The 21,486-nt window shown below is 43.3% G+C and overlaps 1 protein-coding gene across 2 annotated transcripts in view; it reads right to left on the bottom strand.

The window, feature by feature from the left end:
- The window catches only part of PRKD3 (protein kinase D3), a 39,566-nt gene extending 23,861 nt beyond the window's left edge, over nt 1-15,705 (bottom strand). The window contains exons 1-6 of one of the 2 annotated variants that reach the window (XM_068676405.1): nt 15,550-15,705; nt 13,091-14,134; nt 5,007-5,145; nt 3,196-3,327; nt 2,365-2,522; nt 268-457 (exon numbers count right to left, since the gene is read on the bottom strand). In XM_068676405.1, the coding sequence (XP_068532506.1) occupies nt 268-457; nt 2,365-2,522; nt 3,196-3,327; nt 5,007-5,145; nt 13,091-13,381 (910 nt within the window). In that variant the 5' untranslated portion in view covers nt 13,382-14,134; nt 15,550-15,705. The remainder of the gene's footprint in view (nt 1-267; nt 458-2,364; nt 2,523-3,195; nt 3,328-5,006; nt 5,146-13,090; nt 14,135-15,549) is intronic. The other variant, XM_068676406.1, reaches the window with a different exon arrangement.
- Between the last annotated feature and the right edge of the window lie 5,781 nt (nt 15,706-21,486).

The following is a 21,486-nucleotide window of genomic DNA, read 5'->3' as shown; positions in this document are numbered from 1 at the left end:
ATACTTCATAATTATCCTAAAATTAGCGTTCCCATTCTACATGTGATTAGATCTCATTTTTCATAAAAATGGAAATAGAATGCGCAGTCTACTCAGATGAAAAGGATGAGTGCTGTAACACTCTTAAGAACATGCAACTTTCAAATACGTATACTCCTTTATTTTGCAGTATACAAGCTTCTAGCAATCAAAATATATGTTTAAATAAGTTCTATATAGAAGACCTTTACTGAAATTCATTGCTGTGGCAGAAAATTAAGCGCTTACCTTTACACTGCATTCCTTGGCGAAAAAGGCCCTTGAGGAGCCGTTTGCAATACTGGCATATGGTGGGACGAGTATAAGAGTGAACAGCAAAGGTGTGAGGAACCTTCACTCTGCAAAGCACCATTTTTTCCATCCAGATGGGACGGCCACTCCAAGAGGGAATCCTTTTACTAGGTTCTGGGCAGCAGCGCTAGAATAAAGAAGGTATGCAGCATTTGAATCAACAGAGCTCCACTTCAGAGGGAAAGCAGGGGAGAAAAGTGAGGTGCGGGTGGGACAAAGAGTTGGCACTGAAAGTGATCAGATAAAGAAAGCAAACCCTGGCCAAGAAGCTTTAAGAGGACATTTTGATAAAATAAAAAAAAAATAAAAAAAACACCAGATGGAAAAGCCTTGCAAAGTTCAGGAAAGTATGCATGAATCTATATTTCCACAGGAACTAAAATGCCAAAAAACAAGGCCAAAATTCATTCTTATGACTTTTTTTTTTTATTAGAGCAACCTGGCCACATTCACAGATAGCATATACAGACCCCCAAATCGGGGATTAAATGGAGAACTCTGGAGGCAGGCAAACTAGGAAACCACAATTACCTCACATTACCAGTTTTCAAAAGCAAAGTACTTCGTGCCTGGATAGCTTATTAAGTTAGGCAAAAATATTTTTTAAAAAATTAAAAGTATTTTGTAAAGTCAAACAAACAAATACTCAATATCTTACTGAACTTTCAAGCAGGATAAACTTACAGTTATCTAGATCTAAAAAACTGTAGAGGAAAACGTGGCCCCACACATGAAAGTAAGATTGCTGGAAGATTAACAGCAATTACCATAATATACTACTGATAATCTAAGCCAATAGTAGAAGCCAGATAGCAAAGAGTTACTGAAGAGGTACTAAATAGGTATGCAGAAGTCATAAACACTAGGAAATTCCATGAGAGGAGAAACACTATTTTATGTTCACTGAACAAAATCTTACCAATAGTCATAAACAGCAGCATTAATATATTTCATGACTCAAAATTATACTTCTTAGCTCAGAGCTAAAAAAATATGTTCTTGAACTAGACAACCTAAATAAATTATATTTTAAACTATGACAAGAACATAATAGTTATATTGTAAAGTAATAGAAACTTAGATAAGTGGGAAAGACTAAGTGTCAAAAGCACACCTTTTCCCCCTTGGTAAAAGCTGCAATGAAATTAGTGGATCCAATAACCATCTGTCCTGTCATAGAATCACAGAACAGGGTTGGAATCACAGAAAAGGGTTGGAAGGGACCTTAAAGATCACCCGGTTCCAACCCCTGCCATGGGCAGGGACACCTCCCACCAGACCAGGTTGCCCAAAGCCCCATCCAACCTGGTTTTGGACACCTCCAGGGATGGGGCATCCACAGGTTCTCTGGGCAGCCTGTGCCAGTGCCTCATCACCCTCTGAGCAAAGAATTTCATCCTAACCTGTAACCTAAACCTCCCCTCTTTTCATTTAAAACCATTCCCCCTTGTCCTCCCTGTATTATGAGTATATCCAGTAACGTCTTAGCAACCATAGCACCCATTATAACAAAAAACTGTTATGGATGATGGCTTTACCACAAGCCCTTCATCCCCTGCATCCTCCTTGATAGGGGCTGTTTTTTCAGATTCTCTCTGTGAAAAGTTTAGCAGCATATCAGGAACATTCTCTACTCTCCCAACATAAAAGCTTACAGTTTGTACTTAGCTAGCTAAATAACCATTCTACAATGATACAATAATTACAGAATGAATCTGGATTACAATGAAGGCAAGGTATTTTATCATTCCCAAAATCAAGGTTCTCATAGTTCACATAACCACAAGTGACAGACTAATGACAAAATTATACATAAGTTATCTCTTCCTTCCAGTTTCATTTCTCACAGCAATAGCATTATCTGTAAGTGTCACAGTCTAAGACTCACCAGAGATTTAAAAATTAACTAAAACCAATCATACCGGTCAAGCTCAACTCTCTCCTACTGATTTTCAACCACTTAAAACACCAACTAGTTCCCCAGATGTTAAAAGATTTAAAGCCAGAAATGGTTTCCCCTTTCACATTACGTACTTCTTCAGAGGCAGAGGCTGTGTATTCAGCTTGTGCTGGCCTTGGAACTGAAAGCCCTGCTCCTGGTAAAGACACATTAGACAGACGCCTCTTCCTCACTCCACTACAGTTATTTGGGATCTTGAAGGCACATCGCTTATGGTAGTTTAACCCGCAACCTGAAAGAGACATTTTTGCAGACAAAATTTTTTAAAAAGTAACAGAAATAGTAATAAACTGTTTTTGATAAAGGGGATCTTTAAAAGTGGACCCAAAAGAATGGTGAAGACAGAAACAGATTCTGTTAAATTCTCTGATTTTAGTGTTCTTGATGCAATTCACAGAAACGGTTTTGCATAGCACGCTGGAATACTGTTTTCTGGTAAGCCCAGCCCTAGAAACAAGGTGCAAGACTCTGAGGCAGCTGATTTCCCTCCTCACTTCTTCTCCCAACAGAAGGCTTTCACCACTCTCTCCCTGTGGAGCAGAGGAGCCAAGGAGCAGCCAGCGAGCAGGCACGGTTGGTACCTGTCAGCAGTTGCAGAACACTCTGCAGCCAGCTGGACGAAGGCCATAAGCAATGGGATTCCCCTCGGGAGTCTCTCCAAAGTACATGCTCCTTGAGCAAGGAACAGGCGTTTGTCAACTAGCTATTATTTCAAAGTGAGACAAGAACAGTTGTTAAGCCGTTTGCTTGCCCAGGGTCACATAATTTGTATTAAAGCCAAGACCAGAACTGAGGTTTCCTGATGCAGGAGGATTTCCAATGCTACGTTTTGAACAAGATGCAGTTTCTTCCTCTGCATCTGTTACAAATATACACAACAAAAATACAGCAAAAATCAGACTTACCCTCACATTTCAGCCCTTGTCGTACCAAACCCCAAAGCATCTCTCCGCAGTAGTCGCAAAAAGTAGGAGCCTTGTAGGAGTGCACATAAAGCGCATGAGGACGAATCTGGAAATCTTCAACTGTAGCCAAAGCTTTTAAAAAATTGCAGTAAGTTACAGTTCTTGCCATAAGATCAACAAGGATTTATGAAAAGAAAAGATTGTTTCAAAAATGGCTGATTCAAAGAACACTAATAAGCCATTTAGACGCCAGCATTATTCTGTATACCATTTAAAAATGCATTCAGAAGATTACATAGTTTTCAGTAAGCTTTTTTATTGAGGAAGAAAATCCTGTGGACTTTGCAGGCTAATGGCCACAACCAATCAACAATATGAGTCACAATAAAATAATTGCAATCATCAGGTTGTGTTTTTTTTTTTTCCTTTCATGTTGAAAGCCTCAGTAAGTCAAGAAGGAAAAATACAACAAGCTTTGTTAAAGGTAAACAATTGATGAAACAATTCAATTTTCAAGTTGTTTTGTAACCTATAACATTTTCAAACAAAGGATAGTTCCACAAGTTCTTTCATATTGTAAAGGATTTTTTCAGTAAAAGTTTATTAGAATGAACTTGATGTGTGTCAGAATGGAATTGCGGATAGTTTCTGTGGAACACTGCAAACTTCACTAGTCCTGTTCTTTTTCTTAAACAAGCACAAATATATTTTGTCCCATTGTACTGTTTTTGTCCTGTTTCTTTGTAATGTAAAAAAAAAAAAAAAAAAACAGAATTTATGCTATCATTACCTTACCCCGTTGTCTTTTATTCTTTGACTAAAATATACACTAATGCTTCATATCCAGATTCCCACATCTCAGTTTTAAAAACCCTATTGAAAGAGATTTATGTCCTCAAAACACCTCAATTTCTGGTGATCTGTCTCTGTTTATAAGGAAACTGTCAGATCGTCAAGAAAAAACACACACAAGTTTTCCCAATGTGCCACTAACCAGAAGCAATGAAAAGCTCAAACCGAGATGATCGATTATTAAACACACTAAACATGCCTAGGTCCTGAAATGCAGCCAAGGCACTCAGCCTTCGAACTCTTGAAGTCACACTTTATCAACCCAGGTAACAAATCTAACCCCACGACAGCCAAGTCATCTCTTTCTAAAGCACAGCCTCAGTCTGGCACTTAGTCCTCAAAGCCCGAAAGCACTGCTCAATACTAGGCCAGCTGTTCTTTGTAGCTTAACTAGCTACCAGTCTACATCTGACTTCTGGTTGACTTCAACAGGGTATTTCCGAAACACACACAACCAAAGTCACTCAGGGTTTGCTAACTGACATTACTGAAGACAACTACAGGTTAATACTGCCAGTGCTACAGACTTCATCATTTAAAATAAATTGTTTTCAAACACTACAATAACCATTAAGACTGTCCTTATAGGTATGATTTAGCAACTACATACGTATGAAACATTTTAGTGATATGAACTGTCAATGCAAAAGCTACAGAACGATGACAAATCTAAGCAAAAGACCAAGAACATGGTTGGAAAAGCAAATACTGAACCATATCTGCATTTCAATTTCAATAATTACTCAATCTGAAGATTAAAACATGAAAATGATAACAGAACTCAGTACTGAAGCATCAGTACTGCATGGATTTTTTTGGAAATCTCTACCCCAAAACAGTGACCCTGTGTGAGACTGCTTAGCCAAAAGAGTTCAAGGCATGCACGATACTAATATTCCATAAAAACCCGTTTTCTTTTAAGCAGCCGAAGCAAGTGCTACTCCGTTAACAATACCTACCAGAGAGAACAACCTCAACAAGATCTCCTTCGTGTATCTCTTCTGCTGATGTAATCCGTTGCAAAATATTATCTGAGTTCAGGTCATGCCGGAAGAGGAGAATTTTGTCATACATGCCAAAGAAACCACACTCTGGGAACTGCAATAGAAAGCAAACTCTAAATTAACACATGCTTTGTTAATCCTACCCACAAAATGATTTATTTTTTTTAATAACTCCAGAACTCGAGTGTTTTAAGTGTTCCATGGGGGAAAAAAAAAATATTATCTGCTTGACATTTTTGAGGAACTGAAGCACTTTCTGAACTGAAATGTAGCATTAAACAAGAAAAAAATAAAACAAAACCCAGTGATAAGAACTTTTTCCCTGCCTCCCTCCCTCTCTGCTAACCAACAGTGACACTTTCGCAAGCCCGAAATGGAAAAATGCTTGGGCTTTTTATCTCTCAGACATGCGTAATCAGTCTGGCACCTGAAAGCCAACGCAGATTTCTCTAAGGCAGCTTATCACCACCTGCAACCCTTATTTCACAGACACTGTGATCAGCCAGGCAGTCAGCTCCAGCCACTCCAGCAGCACCTGCCACTCTTCCATTGAGGGGCAAGCCAAAGAGGCTCAGTGCTCGTGTCCCACAACAGTTGAGATTTGCAGATGCAAAAAAAAAAAAAGGAGAACTCAGTTCATTCCAAGGGCAGAAGATAATATTCCCAATTCATATAGGGAACAGATATGCTATACAACATGCCATATTTCCATGACGTTCCACTAAAATGACTCTTATTCTGTATTTTCTCCACTCTTTGAATGTGATTAATACACATTAAGGTGACAAGTTTAAAAGTTAACAGACAGTTCGCAGAGAAAAAGAGCAGGAACAGAACCGTGAGAGCAACGAACAGCAATCAAACAGCTTCTCTGGCCTTCTTCTGTTCAGACCAGAACTCAATCTCGAAGTGTGAATAAACACGCAGAAGGGCTAGACAGAAGGCAGGAAGAATGTGCAGAAAAAATATGAAATAGCCCACAACACATTTTCTATTGATTAGGTAACAAACAGACTACAGCTTGGTAATTTAGGACTGGCATCGTAAGTAAGAGGGTCTAAACTGCATGAAGCTTGTGGTATGGCAATTGTCCTTTGCTAAAGTAGCCTTAAGACTCATTTCTACCAAATCAAAGACGTAATGAAGGTATCCGTCATGGCCATTGTTTTCACACTCCCTTCCCACTCAGAGAGAAAATAATTTCCTCTTTCCGGCAGCAATTTTATCCAAAACATTAATTTGGCCTTCTCTGTTTTGGTGTGCACGCCCTGCACATTCACATCAAATATTCACAAGTGTTCTGTGGGATGCAGAGCCCTTGAGGGGTTGTTTGCCATTTCTCACAAGAAAGTAAAGGACTTGCTTACTCTCCAACTGCTGCATGGGCTCCAATGGCCCCTTACACTAAATCACTACACAGTTTCCTCCAGCCCCATTAACAGAAAAAAAAAAAAAAAGTTAATCTGTATCTCCAGTAAATGAGTAAAAAGTTAAAAAGCCTGTGTGCCTCAATTAACAAGAAAGCAAGATGTATTTACAGTCTTTGAATATGTGCTGTGAGGTTTTATTCCTTGATTTTATACATGCTGGTTAGCCAGGTATCAGACTTCATGCTAGTATCAACAAGAGAAAGCTATCACATCAATGCTATAATTCATTTAATCCTCAAAATAGCGTCTAATTATAGTATATCTTTTGCACTATGTTGCTGAATATCTTAATCCCAACAAAAGGGAGAGAAAGCCAACCAGACTATGCTATCTGCCTGCAGATCAGCACACCGCTCCTTACCGATGCTGGTGGTTAACTGCAGCTGCCAGGGCGGACAGCTAACTGGTGACTCAGAGAAATAGTATGAACTATTGCCTCTTTGTACTCGGTTCACAAAACCACCTACAAATCACAGATTTGAAGCAGCCCCTGTGACACTTCACAGGTTTAAGCCTCCTTCTTCTGATAAAGATATGCCTTAATTTCTTGCCTGCTGGCTCCTCCACTCCACGGACAGGAATGCAACACCCCTCGCCAGCGCCTTCACCAGAAGGATAAGTGTGGAGTGCTGGCCAGCAATAACCTTGGCGATTGACACAGGCTTTTGGTTGTGGGGGTTGTTTGTTTGCTTCAGGTGGTATCTTGTAACAGGATTTTTACACAAAGCTTAAACTGTGCTCACACTGTACACTAGCAGACTTTTCTCTCTTGTAGTGCAGTGAAGTAGAGCTTTTATAGCTGTCTTTATGCTGTTGCACGAAGCTGTTAAGGAGGAACACTATCCAGCTCCTTTGAAGTGTTAAGAGCTCCGAATGTAAACTTGAAAACAAAATTCAAAGTGGAATTTTTTAAAGCTTGTTTTATCTTACCGGATTACATGGCTATTACTTTCCTGCCTAAAAGCCCAAACTATCTGCGCAGTCACTCAGAACACATAAACTGCTAATCCCCGTACCACTTTGTTTCCTAAAAGCAAAAAGGAGGCCGTTCCCAGCGTTAGCAGTTCCAAAAGAGCATCTAACTACAGGAAATCACTTGCGGGAAGTCTACGTATGCGATGGCTTGTGCCAAATTCATCTCTGGTACACCAATATTAACTCACATAAAGAGCACACGTGATCCTTGTACAGGGGTGGTACCAGCACGAGTAACACTACTACTGCATTACTACATTTACACCGAGCAAAACAACGGGCATATCTAGAGTGCTCAAACGCAGCATTGCTACATGCCTGCTTTTCCTTGATGCGCACCGGTCCGCTGCTCTGTTTCCCCCAGAAGAACACAACACCTAGCGGCCAGTATTGCTGGAGCAGAACACGACTGGGGTTTCTTTCTAGCTTGGCAGTAACCGAAAGATCCTTCTAGTTCAAGTTCCAGGACTTACTTTACAAAGTTCTGGACCAGTCGCCAAAAATTCACACTAGGGAAAAGCGTAGGCGGATATTGTTTCAAGGTCCAATATCTCATGACCCGTCATAACTCAAAACAAATGCTTCAAACTGCTGGAAGTTAATCCCAAAGTCTAATGGTGCAAAAACACCCATTACCTTGGAAAGCCTCCTCCTTCGCTGCAATCACTCCCATCTCTTCTCCTGTATCCCTACGCAGCTATCTGCTCCCACTCTTTCAAGTCATGTGCCAAATCACATTGTCACACAGAGAACTGGGCTCCAACCACGTTGTAGGAGATCTTTCCCTCGCCAGACGCCTCAGCACAGACACACTTGGACTACTGCTTGGCTAGGTTTTGCAGCACACCAACCTATTACCACACTGCAGATGCTCACCTGCCCTGCACATACGGTCTCTGTGCCCCCATACTTCTCCAGCTCCCGTTTTCCTGAAGGCCTGGTGGCTTCTCGTGCCCCAACTCTATTACACTGCTGACTTGTTTAGCTCGTACGGAGAAAGCAGATGGCAAGTCAAGAAGGCAAACCAACAGGGAAAAAAACATTCAAGCACAGCCTGATTATGAAGCAAGATCTGGATTAATTTTAGACCCATTCAAAAATAAGCACCATGAACTAAGAATACAAGCTTAACCTGGGGGGGGAAGAAGGTTCAAGTACTGATACCTATTACACCAAATTATTAAAAAATGGATCTCTGCGACTCTTGTAGTAATACAGATCAATTGTAATACGATCCTTGTAATAGGATGCTTCTACTTCTCAGTATTTTATTAAATATAACATCTGTTAGCAGTTTAGAAATCATCTCCAGCTCCAAGTCAACGCCTCTGCCACAAACAGGTTAGATAGCTCCCCATTACTACAACAGTGTCCAAACCTTCAGAAAACAGCTCATACTCATACCACATGTTTTGGTCTCTTCACAACATAAGTTTAAGCATTTTAAAATGAACACTCTTTTTTTCCCCCCTCTTCAGCAGCCATTAAAGAAGAGCTACCTATCCAAACTACTGTCCCATTAAAACCATTCAGCCCCATTAAAACCAAAGTTTTTAGGTATATCAATAATACAAGTATACAATTAATCATCACTTGGTTAGAAGAATCTACAGCATTATTTGTGTTTTTCCTGTCAGGCTTATTTCATTATTAAAACAATACGTTTGGACACATCTCCCCAGTTTTTGTTTGCCTCCTTCAAATGTACTTCATCTTCACAGAAAACTGGCTCGTTTTCTGAAGAACCCAAGGACTTCAGTCATATTCCAGCTATCAAAAACTAAATCCCAACCACTCTAATTAAAATGATAGGCAGAGCTATCAAAAAAGTACAAACATACTGCCGGGATCATATTCAATATAGATCATTCAAACTATTGACCAGGGAACACTGTGTACCAGAACTATGACATTTAGAAAAGCAATTAGAGTCTGAAACTACAGAAACAGTAGAAAGAATCACAAGAAGGTGTAATACGCAAAATTTAACTCCTTTTGAACACAACTACACTTGCAGCGACTGCATTCTAACACCTTACAGAGGCTGAACAAATCAATATGAGTACACATTAGGCACCTGCCTAAATAGCTATTAACAGATTAAGGCTGGAATTCCGGCAAGTCGAAGCAACATAAAGCAGGAAACAATCGAGGAATTAACAGCAGTAAGAAAGCATAAATATTGCTGAGAGAAGAAATTTAAGGTAAACAACGACACCTTAAAGACTCAGCATATAGAGAGAAAGATGACGAAAAAACAACACGGAAAGAAAAGTGAAAAAGGGAAGTTTCAGAGTCATGAAAGTAAAGATGTACAAGTTTAGGAAAATGGTCACAAGATATCCTGCAGATACTGATGCTGTACAAGTAATAGCACAGAACAATCAAATGTCTTTCATTTGTAGCTATTACTTTAAGCAGGACAAAATAAATGAGCTAGAATAAAGCACTTTTAGCACCATATGCTGTTCTACATAATTCTGTTTGCGGACAGCAGGGCATCACCACATGTTGTGGTTTTTCTCGTCTTAAACTAGTAAGGCCCACGTTCTACTTGTCTAGAACAAACAACATGTAAAGACAAGATTAAGAACTTGTCTCTCCAATATCTGATCACTGTGCACGACATACACTGTCCATCTACAAGTTATGCTAAAGACACATTTGTCTGCTTCTAAACACACTGTCTCTCTTCCCATCTGTTCTTGCTTTGCTTCCTTTGCAGACTTTCCCTGAGAACTGTATGCCCGGTGCTTCAATGGGCAGCAATCTAGGTAAGGAATGAACAGAGAAGAGAGATCAAGACTAGAATGAAGAATCTTCACAAGCATCCCTACCAAGTTTACAGTTGACTTTTTTCCCTGAAGATTTCTTTCAAGCATTCTAATAATACCATTCACACAGCACTCCCCAAATTTCACTTTAAACTTGAAAAAATCTTTCCTTGCTCCTCTCCTGATGTTTAGAACATTTTTAACAAAACAGAGAGACACATCAAACGTTTGTATTACCCATCTCCCTCTCCCTGCATATGTGTCTGCTGCTTCTTTAGTTTCAGTTCTGCTGATGCTACTTTTAAATACCCTTCTGCAAAACCTGAACAAGCTGCACTGAACAGCAGCATCTGAAACAGGAAGCACCACTGATCATCAGTACTACAGAAAGACTGACACTAAATGCTAGGAAAAGGCATTAGGTAGGCACAGTACTTATTTCCTAACTCAGCTGCTCCCCAAGACAGGCTTTTGCAAGATTTTTTTTTCCCCGGTTGATTAATTTCCCCTGAAAAAAAAAAAAAAAAAAAAAGGAAAGGCATTAAGTCATTTTTCTAAAGACTTCTGAGGATGCTGCAATTACTTTTACAAAGGTCAAAATCCAGCCCCCTCAGAGATCAGCTGCAAGTCCTAACCAACACGTTTGATATCAGTTGTAGCCTCAAACAGAGCCAGGAAGGTAATTCAAGCTCCCAAGCAACCGAGGGTGGTCACATCTCCCTCAAACATTTTTTATTCAAGGCATATAGAGAAATACAAGACTGAAATATGATTTGAAAGCTCTATTAGAAATAAGTAAGAAAAATTCCACTTAATTCTAGTAGAGTTAAGATAGCATTCAAATAAGAAGACAAGCTATGAACAATTCCAAGTATAAAAAAATATACCTCCTTTTTCATTAAAGAGGTGCAACAATATATAGAAACTGCTAACAAGAGCAAACCCTACAGCTTCCTAAAGCTGACAACCAGGAACTGGTCAAGAGAAGACAGTCTGAGCCAGCCACAGAATGCCAGAGAAAAGGGAAGCTTTAACACCACCAAATCCCAAAGGCATGCCCAATAGTTTCAAGCTTGCAACTGGAGAAAACAGGCAGCCATATGCATGGCAATACACAGAAGAACATGGTTTACAACTTCTTACATAAATACGACGTTTATATATTAATATTCATTTATTTTATATGCTTGCAACTGTCACCAGATCAAAGAACAAAATCCAGGCAGGGCACATTACTATCCAATAGAGGGAGGATATTGCCACTTGTGCACTGGCTGCAAAACTCCTCTTGAAAGATGAGCCAGCCACACATAAAGTTGTTACCCCACACGCATTTCCTGATCAGTTTGCTGCCTGCAAGCATGCGCTCATTGAACAGTCATTTTTTGGTAGCATCAGCTGCAGGAGAACATGCACTGAATCAAAGCCAGATGGAAAGAGGTAAACTGTGATCCTGAAATCCTTTTGCAGCAGATTAGGCTCAGTGTGTAGGAAGTTTCTTAAGCTATAACAAGAACCTGAGCTAAACTTTTAGCTGAGTCTGCTTAGAGAACAGAAAGGGAAAACAGCAATAAGTGTGAATATATTTGTTTTTATCTTTCTTCAAGACAGAAGACAGGAAATATGCAAATGCAAAGAGAAGGAGTTGATACAGAAAGAAAAAGCGGCCCCTAAAATGGCTGCAAAAAAGTACACCTAAGACACATAGTATGAAAAAAAAAAAAAAAAGGTTGACCCAAATAATTTGTCTGTTTAGAAAGGAACTAACACGCTGAAGTACATTGTGGTAGCCCATAAAGCTATTATGAAATCAACTTGCTTGCCAACTAATTTGTAAACATATGGAAGATGCAGTAAGTTGTGAGATGAGGGAAAAGATATGCCAGCATATGCAAAGGAGAGTTTACGTAACATTTGCATTTACTTTCTCTCAAGCTAGTAAGTGAAAAAGAACCATCTAATAAAACTAATTAACCAAAAATACCAGCCACTACAATGAAAGACATGAGGAAAGCAATTCCCTACAAAATTATCTACCTTTGACTTCCTTGAGGGAATAGAGTAATTACTTCTTATTTACACTAAACACTGTTAACCACTTTTCAGGCTGGTTAGTAGTACCTAGCCTACCTAACGTAAACACACATGGGTAAAACTTGGATATAAAAACAAGAGAGATGGCATTTCCTCCCCAGAGAGTCAGAACGATGCAACAGCCTAATCAAGATACATCTTAGAAGTACCCTAAGATGTTTTTATGTTTTGGTCAACTGTCTTCAAACAAAGAAATGACACTGATAATAGTCCTCTCATCAAAGAGCAGAGCACGTGCTCCATATATGGAAAAAATCATAGAACATTAGCTGCTTAGTGTTTTTTTTTTAATTATTAACTAAAAGCAAAAGTAAAAGCTAGCATCATGCAAGTCCACAGGCTTGCGGTGTACTTCTGTAGCCACAACTGGTCCTTAGGTTACAGCTGGCTATACTGTACCAAGACCATCCATTAGCAGCAGCAAGCACAAACTGAAGCAAGTAAAAACCCAGGACACCGGTGACAATTATGGAAAGGAAAAAACACTTGCCATATTGTGAAAACTAATCCCTGCAAGAAGTTGACTTCTACACCTTCCTTTATTAGATTTCAAAAGCAAGAAGGTAACAGGAGGGCTTATTCCTTCTAAAGCAAAAGCTTCTGCCTCAGGAATCAGCTAAATTTGTGTGTAACTGCAACCATCTGCCATGGATCTCTGCCCCTGTACCAAACTTCTCGGCACATTCCAATTCCACCTTGATATTCCTAGCAGTTTGTTAGGAAACAATCACTGCCAACAGCAGAACGCGGTGCTGTTATACCATACCTTCTGGTAAACTATAGAGCACACGAGGTCTTTAACAGCAGAGAGGGACAGGTCCTGAGCTTCAATGGTGACAGTCTCCCGAGTGAGACCGATCTGCAGAAGGAATGAGACCCCGTGCACAGAGCCCCTGGAGTTTGTGAGGCTCTGCGTGCTGAAACTGCCATTGGAGAGTCGACTGGAGAGCCCCGACTGGGGACTTGAAGACAACGTTGGGGTTTGTTGTGCAGCAGCATGACACGTGGGTGGGGAAAACTTCTGTAAGGATGGGGGAGAAGAGTCGTTTGCTGACATCTGACTTGCTTTAAACTGTCGAGATCTGCCTAGTAGTCAAATTCTAAGAAAAATGTTGTCAGTTCTTGGTTTTAAATTAGAAGTTAGGAAAACCTAACTTTCCCTTTCGTAGTTCAGTAAAATGCCCCTGACCGGTAAAACATGTTAATTTTCCCTTTCATCCTGTGCAAGCCAGAGAGTAAAATAATTTCAGCTGGAAGTTACTTTAAATTAAAGGTTCTGTTCCACAGTCACAATCAGCTGATCAAGAACAGATTGCTTTTCCTTTAGCACCAGGTCCAGACAACAGAGGCTTACACAAAGGCCTCAGAGAAATACATCAGCTCTGCTGTTTTATACTTGTCCTTCATTTCTGTATTAAAAACAACAACCAAAAAAATCTGGAAACACCGATGGAAAAAAATGTTGGTAAACTCATTAACAGTGTCCTTTTTCACCTAATTCCCCAGGCTGTATCTTGGATGCAACCTCATCTTCATGTAGACAGCTTTTCAGAACAAAAAAAGGGAAAACTGTATCCTCGGGCAACAAACAAAGTCCACATATATGATGAAATCTACTCCTCCTTCAGAAAATCTCTGAATTCACAGGACGTTGTTAACGTGGAGATCCTCAAAGGTATCTGATTTCATCCTTGTGAAATAGTTTAGCTCATGAAACGCAGGAGCAAAATTTCTGAAGACGCAATCGCATTAAATGTAATCTCTAGGTTCACCCAGATAACCTCCAGCATTTTGAAACGTTGTACTCTGCCTGTAGGGAAAGAGATCCAGTTATTTCACATGAAATGCAAGGAGTTCCACAGCAAGGCCATAAGCGGTCCTCTGAAGCAGCAGGATAACCAATTCCTTGCACTCAAATATGGGGTAAAGTTGTAACATTTTGTAAGTATAACTTGAATTTAAGTGTTCTCCTACCGTACAATATGCAAATCAGACTTAATGCTGACTGATACATGAACACAACTTTTAATTATCAGTAATACAGCACAGCAAAAAAAAAAAAAAAAAAGATATATATAAAAAAGGGTGGGGGGAATAGACCATAGGTCTGCTCTGCAGGTGTATGCTGAAAAGCTGGTGGGTAGAGAAGGAATTTTATTAAATACACTGAAACTTCCAAAAAACATAACGCCAAGAAAAAAATCCTCTATGTAAAGCGTACTCAGGATACATTTTAACACTTTTATTCAAAGTAACTTAAAAACATCCTGCACAAACTCTTAACTGGAGGAAAATAGCGTACAATAGAGCATCAGTTCCTCTGAAAAAAATCGTTTAGTGTTTACACGTTTAATAAAAAAGAAAGTCTGCCACAACCTTTCAAAACAAATCATTTCGTGACTGGATTCCGGATTAATTTTTTTTTTTTTTGAGTTTCACAAGCAGAGATTCCAACTACTTGCTACAAGCTGCTGCGCTGATGCCGTATTTGAAGCATTTGGAAGGAAAGACAAACGTTCAGGCACATTGTCCACTCCAACTACGGAGTTTCCAAACGGTACCGAGCAGCTTTACCCGGACCCCAGTCACCTCTGGTAGTGTGGAATGAAGGAAGTCAGATTTGCACTTGGTAACTTCGGCAACGCTTTGATTTTCAGTTATAGGACCAACAGTTTAAACACATCAAAGCATCCCGTTACGCTTGCCCTTCACGGCTAAGCCACGTAATTTCTTTTAAACTATTCCCTGTCCTCATTTACTTCTACAAAGCCGAGTCGAAACAGGTTGATTCCTATTTGATTACCGTTTCAGTTCTGACAGGAACTGCTAGCAGGGGCTCCAGAGGAGACCCCAAAGGGCCACCCCCCGGACCTCGGGCAGCGCCCAGCAGCACGCGGGGCTCTGCGGGGCCGCCACCGGCACCTGCGGACACCCCGCAGGCGGCAGCGGCGCGGAGCAGCCGCAGGCCGGGCGCCGACAGGAAGCGCGGGGGCAGCCCCCGAGCCCTCCCCTCAGCGCCGCCGCGCCCCCGGCCCTGCCAGCAGCCGCCCGCCGCCCCCCTGCCCTCCGCCGTTTCCCCGCGGCAGGGCGGCGCCCCCCCCGCGCCGGGACCTTTCCGCCGCCGCCGCCCTTCCCGGCCCGGCTCCCCGGCTGCCCGGCGCCGCCGCTGCCCCGCTAACGGTCCTAACGGCCCTAACGGCCGCGCCGCGCGCCCCCCGCCCTCACCTGCGCGGCCCCGCCCGCCGCCGGCTGCCCCCGGGGCCGCCGCTGCCTCGCGCGCATCTCACCCGCCGCGCGGCCCCGCGGCTCGCCCCGCACACGCCAGGAGCCGCCCGGGGGGTGGGAGGGGGGGTGGTGAGGGGGGACGCGGCTGTGGGCGCGGGGGCTGCCGGGAGTCGTAGTCCCGCCGCCCCTCTCAGCCTCTGGGCCGGGCGGGGAGGCGAACTACGAGCCCCGGCGCGCCCCTCGCCGGGCGGGCGCGCGGCGCATGCGCGCGCGGCCCCGCAAGAGTTTCCGTTACTTTCCTCGCCCTGTGGCGGCGGCTGCCCCGTAACCGCTAACGGGGCGGCGGGGGGGGGGGACGCTGCGCAGCGCCGCCGCCGGCTCCCCTCAGGGGGCTCCTCGGGGCTCACCTCGGCCGAGCGCGGGTGGCGGCCCCTCGGGAGACGCCCGGCCTCGCCTCCGGCCCCAGGGCTGCCTCCCACCCCGGGGTCGGGCATCCAGCCCGTCCCCGCCGCCCCGGGGAGCCGCTGAGGTGGGGGCGCCTGACCGGGCCCCCAGCGGGCAGCCGGGGGGCACCGTGAGCAGAAACCCGGAGGGTGCCGGCTCTGGGCCCGCAGCGCGATGCCTTCGTCTGGCGCTCCCGGGGCCTGGCCTGAAACCCGCTGGGGCTCGGTGCAGGCTCTCCGCTTGCTTCAGCCTCGTTTGCATCAGCCCCTGCTGCCCGGCAGCTGATCGGGTCTGTAAGGACGGCTGTGTTCCCGCTGGAGACAGCTTGTTTGATAAAGAATTAGCCTGCAGCTTCTCGTTGAAATCTGGAACTACTTTAAACCCAAAGTGCAGCAGTTAATAGCTGATTCTGCTTTTAACTGGTTTTTGAATGCTAAAAAACACCCTGGGACTTTTTAATGAAGGCTATTCCATGAATAGAGGATGTTCTTGCCAAAGCTCTGCACAAGATAACTGAGCAATCTTCGTTTCCTTTTTCCTCCTGAAGTGGGACTCCCACACACCAACACTATAAACACAGAGCTTGCCTCCATAAACATGATTTCTGATGTTTAGCACAGCAAGGAGTCGTACTCTAGAGCTTCTAAAGTGCAGCAGGCTTCTCACAATCGAAGTAACAGCCCTAAAAATAGCCAACTGCAGGCAATACCAGATGGATGTTAGGTATTACCACAGACACTGGGCAACGATTATACTTCTTTGTAGAGAAGCTCAGCTTTATATCATCCACTAGAGCTGGTGCCATTTAATTTGCTGCTCTAAGCCAGCAGAGCTGCTTTTTCATAAATTAGAACAGAAGACGGATTAGTTAAAATCGATTTATTCTAGAACAGAGAAAAGCATCAGCCAAAACATAACAGCTATAAGCATTGACACGCTGGTACTTTATACTAATGAATGCTCCTGAAGCATCCCAAAATGTTCTGTTCTTACAGGGCTCTGACTAAAAAACACACCCGAAAGCAGCTCTGCATTTCAGCATCTAACTATAGAGAAGCACAAACAGCTGTGTACGTGCCCAGCTGTGACCACGCAGCACAACGTTATGACAGCATCAGCCCCGACTGCCAATGGACAGCGTAAGCGCCCCATTTTGTAATTGTCGTGACTCTCATAATCAGCGATTTCCTGTGGGTTTCATCAATGTTCTGCATCCGTTTCAGAGCCCCCATCCCTCCTTCAGATGGTGAGCTTGTTTTCACTGCTCAGAGCTTTCCCTACTGAAGCCAGCTGCACTTCACAAAGTGCTACCTCTTACATGATAGCAGGAAATACGCATAGCTTCTGCTGTGCCTTGCTGTTAGAAACCCTGCTTTTCATTCCAGACACACCACTACCTGCCATATAGAAAAGCCACATTTGGAACGACTGTTTCATAACCCTAAAAGCCCATCCAGTTTTTTCCCAGTTTGAAATCACTGCCTATAGCATTTGGATGCTCCGTGTCTGTAAACGGAAACTTAATGTATTCGTTTCTGTTCACCAGCCTGGTGTTCAGAACATTTGCATATCATCTGACTGGGTTACAAAGAAGGCAATGTCCTAGGAGACTTGACTAGTGCATTTGTCTGAGAAATACCATAAGCGTATGCTGCTGTGGTTATTTTTCACTGCTTTTGACACTGCTCTTGCTTAGCAAATGTGCCCATTCAGAATCTACACAATCTGCAAGAAATGCTTGCAGAAAGAGGAACTAATATCTATCTGAACAAACTGTTAAAGGGCTTTTTTTTCTTCCATACTTTTTTTTTTTTTTTCTTTCCCAGTTCATGGTCTCCTTTCCCCACCCCCATTGTAGGAGAACTGAACAAGAATTAGGAGTTCAGGTTTGGTTTGGATAAAATCCTGCAACGTGGATGTCTCTGTGTAATTACCTCATCGTCTCGGTTTGAGCCCTTAGCTGAACTTTGTCCTAAAATCTACCTTCAAAAAAACAGTGGAAAGTTTAGTACAGGCTTAAAAACACATTGAATCAAATTTACCCTGGCATAAATCCACTTAAAACTATATATTTATATTATTAATTATATATACTTGTCCTTTGGGAGTTCACGTACCCATCACGAGTTTAAAGAATGGTCTCACAAATCCTTACGCCTACCAGGTGGGTAGCCTCACTCTAATCGCATCCTCCTCCTCTACCAATTATGTGACAAACATGAAGTTATTTCCCTAAATAAGTGTTTAGGGCTCACCCGCACACTCAGTTTACTAAAACATTGCCTCAAATACACCCACGGAGACAGGCACTCTTAAGTCTGAAGCACCAAACCCGAGGCTTTCACAGCCTCACAGAGGCCCTGTTCCAAAACCCACAGAAACCAGCAGCGGGTGGGCTGACTTCGATGAACAGCGGTGGTTCAGGTCCATGGGATGCACATGAGCCTGGCGTGCACCTCCAGGCTTGCGTGCTTCCATCTGAACCCCAGCCCTGCTGCCCTTCTGCTACGGCTTCTAGGAGCCACCCACTTGTTTCTGAACAGGCAGCAGCCAGGCTGCGGACTCTGGAAATCCCAGCCTGCATAACCCACCCGCTGCCATGCCACTGTGGGGAAACCAGCCACTGCTCAGGCACAAAACCGCCTCCTGTTAGCGAGACTGAACACACAACAAAGCACGCTCGCTCCTCTCCCTGCCATGGGCCTGTTAGCTGCAAGAGTTGAGTGTCCAAAATGTCTCTGGAGGGGCAGAAGGTGCAGGAGCTGTACCGGCTCGCAGAGATGGGTGTGTGAAGCCCACAGCCCTTGGCGGTGCCGTTCCCTGCATGCTTCTCTCACTGCTGCAGCTGCTGGGCCGCAGGGGAGAAGCAACACACAGGTTGCATTTTCACAGATAACATATGGTTTTCTTCAAATAACCTACTTGTTTTTCCTCTAAATGATACCTTGTTACATCTATTTGCTTTTCAAGCTAGTAAACTGACTAGACACATACAACAGCTAACCGCTGAGCGATTTGCTGACGTCTCTTCAATTTGGTAGCATGGAGTAGGACTAAACAATGCATTTTTCCTTTATAAATCACTGGAAAACAAAATGTTCATCACCTGTGGTTCCATTTTTTAACTTGGTGTATTATTTTTTAAATAGTTCCATATTTCCCTTTTCAGCTGTGAACTGCTCTGATTTATGCTTTGCTTCAATTTATTACTGTTTTTTGCCTCCTTGTTCTTCTGCATATCATTAGACAGAGAACTCTTGGGGGAGATTATGAATGGGAAGGGAGGGAGGTCTCCCTTCCAAATTTTGAAACTGATACAGACCAAAATCTATCCTGAAGTTAAACACATTATGTTGTTTGGCTGGATAGGGACCAATTTAAGAACAGACAAAACTGCGTTGCTGAAGTGAATGTTAGTATGGCAAGTTCAATTAAGGGAAGAAAACTGTGTTTCAGTGTTGTTATGCTCTCTGTGGCAATTATAGATGTTAATCAGCTTTGACGTTTCAGTCTTGATACAAAGCATTCATCTACAGTGAAAACAAAACACATACAACACATTCATATCAGGTCCAGACTGATTTTAATCCAGATATATTTGGATCTTTATAGTGAGATTAAAAAAATAAAGTCAACACTGAAAGTCAAGGTATCAGCTTCCATTTCTAATTTTGTGTATGTTGTCTTTTGCAAAACCAAAAGCAGTTTCCATCTAAAAATCCCCCAAAAGGTCTCCAGCACACCCCACATTCGGATTCAACTTAACTGATTCCCCTGCCGGGTTTCTAATGTTCCCGTTTCCCTGGGCAGGCACCAGAACTCACTCACATGAGCCAACCTGTGCTTAATACATTACCAAGTTTGTTTACTTTTAGAAAAGCTAATGGGGCAGATTTCGGTTCATTGGGAAGCGGAATCACGGTGCACTGTGCCCATTTCTTCTTAGCTTTTGTGCTTAAATTTCCAGGTTAATGACCTTGACCAATTCCACTAATACTTAAACAAAAAGCAAACAACCTGTTCCTACCAAAGAGCCAACAGCAAGCATGACACTGTTTGAACTATCAGGTTGGGGGAAGGGGAAAAAAGCTTAAAAACATCCTTTTCAGTACCTTTATGTATCTGGTCTGGCACTTGCCCTTTTATCTGCGTTTCCTACTGAGGTGTGATTAATGCGGTCTTACGCCGACTTTACAGTTGCCATGCTTGTACTCTGTGAAGGAATTGTAGCCCTCAGTGGGATCAGTGGGACCATGGTCCCCTGGGGGAAAACATTATTAGCTAGTCCTGAATCGAGCTTATATTCTTGGTAAATTTCTGCTGCACACGTTGTGTTTTTTTTTTTGTTTTTTTTTTTTTTCTTCCTGCTAAATTGCTTGAGAACTCTGGCACATCAGCCAGAAATTTTGTCCAGCATCAGGGTTGTGTAGTCAACCACAAGAGCCAGGAGTGAAGGGAACAGGCTGGTGTTCTGTTGTGCAGTCCTGTTTGGGTCAATGTCATCTTGGCAGGTGGATGGAGCGCAACTTCCCGTGACTGGTCTCTGCTGACGTGATGGAGCTTTTGCTTAAGGGTCTGTTGATAGTGTTTGTAGCCCATGCTGGTCTCATGTGGTGATCTCAGTGATCGCACATTTCTCCTACTCAGCGATGATTTGGTTTTGCATTTGGACTTGTGTGAAAATTTAATGCCACTGGTATAAATTTGGCTACAGCCAAATGCTTAGTATCAGCTTACCAGGACCTTGAATCAGCAGTAGACCTATCACCACCAGCCAGTCCATCAGTATGTTGGGCCGTGGATCCACTGGCTTTTCTAGGAAACCTGTGGAACTGGGGTCAAGGAGCTGCAAATCAACAAATGGCTTTAGTTCTCCAATAGCAGCCTCACAGGCACTTCGGCTGCTTGCAAAGCCGTAGTTTTCAGGACGGGGCTCCTCAGTACGATGCTGAAGAGCAGCAGGATGAGCAGCCCTGCTCCCTCCTTCGTTTCTGCCTTCATTTTGACTTTCTTTTCATTCATTTTGTTTGAGCGTTAAGCATGAACATTAATACAAGTGTGCAAGTTGTGGATTTTAAGTGGAATATCTGTGATACAAACATCAGCCGCTTTGCACGAGAGCAGAGCGAGGCTGCTGACACCGCCAGACCTGCAGGGCTTGGGCGCTCGGAAGCCTTTTGGTTGTCTCCAACCCTTTGAGCTGGCCTCCTGCCAGACATCACTCGGCACACATTCCGCTAGCAGGAGCTGTGGCTGTAGGCCCAGCAAGCACCGTGAGGCCAGCTAGGAGCAGGTACAGCCACTAACACCCCGCAGCTACAGCCGTGTCCCCAGCGGCCCCCCACCACCTCAGGACACCGCAGGGCTCCTCACACCGCCCCGCAGAGCCCCCAGCCCTCCCCACCACCCAGCCGGGCACCCCCGGGGCCGGCTCCTCCTGCCGTGGGCACCCTCCTTCCTCCTCCTCCTCCTCCTCCTCCCCTTTCCCCCGTC

This window comes from Anas acuta, chromosome 3 (genome assembly GCF_963932015.1).
Source record: "Anas acuta chromosome 3, bAnaAcu1.1, whole genome shotgun sequence".
Classification (NCBI taxonomy): Eukaryota; Metazoa; Chordata; class Aves; order Anseriformes; family Anatidae; genus Anas; species Anas acuta.
Note: the sequence above shows the minus strand (reverse complement) of the source record. Positions and strands in the feature narration are given on the sequence as shown.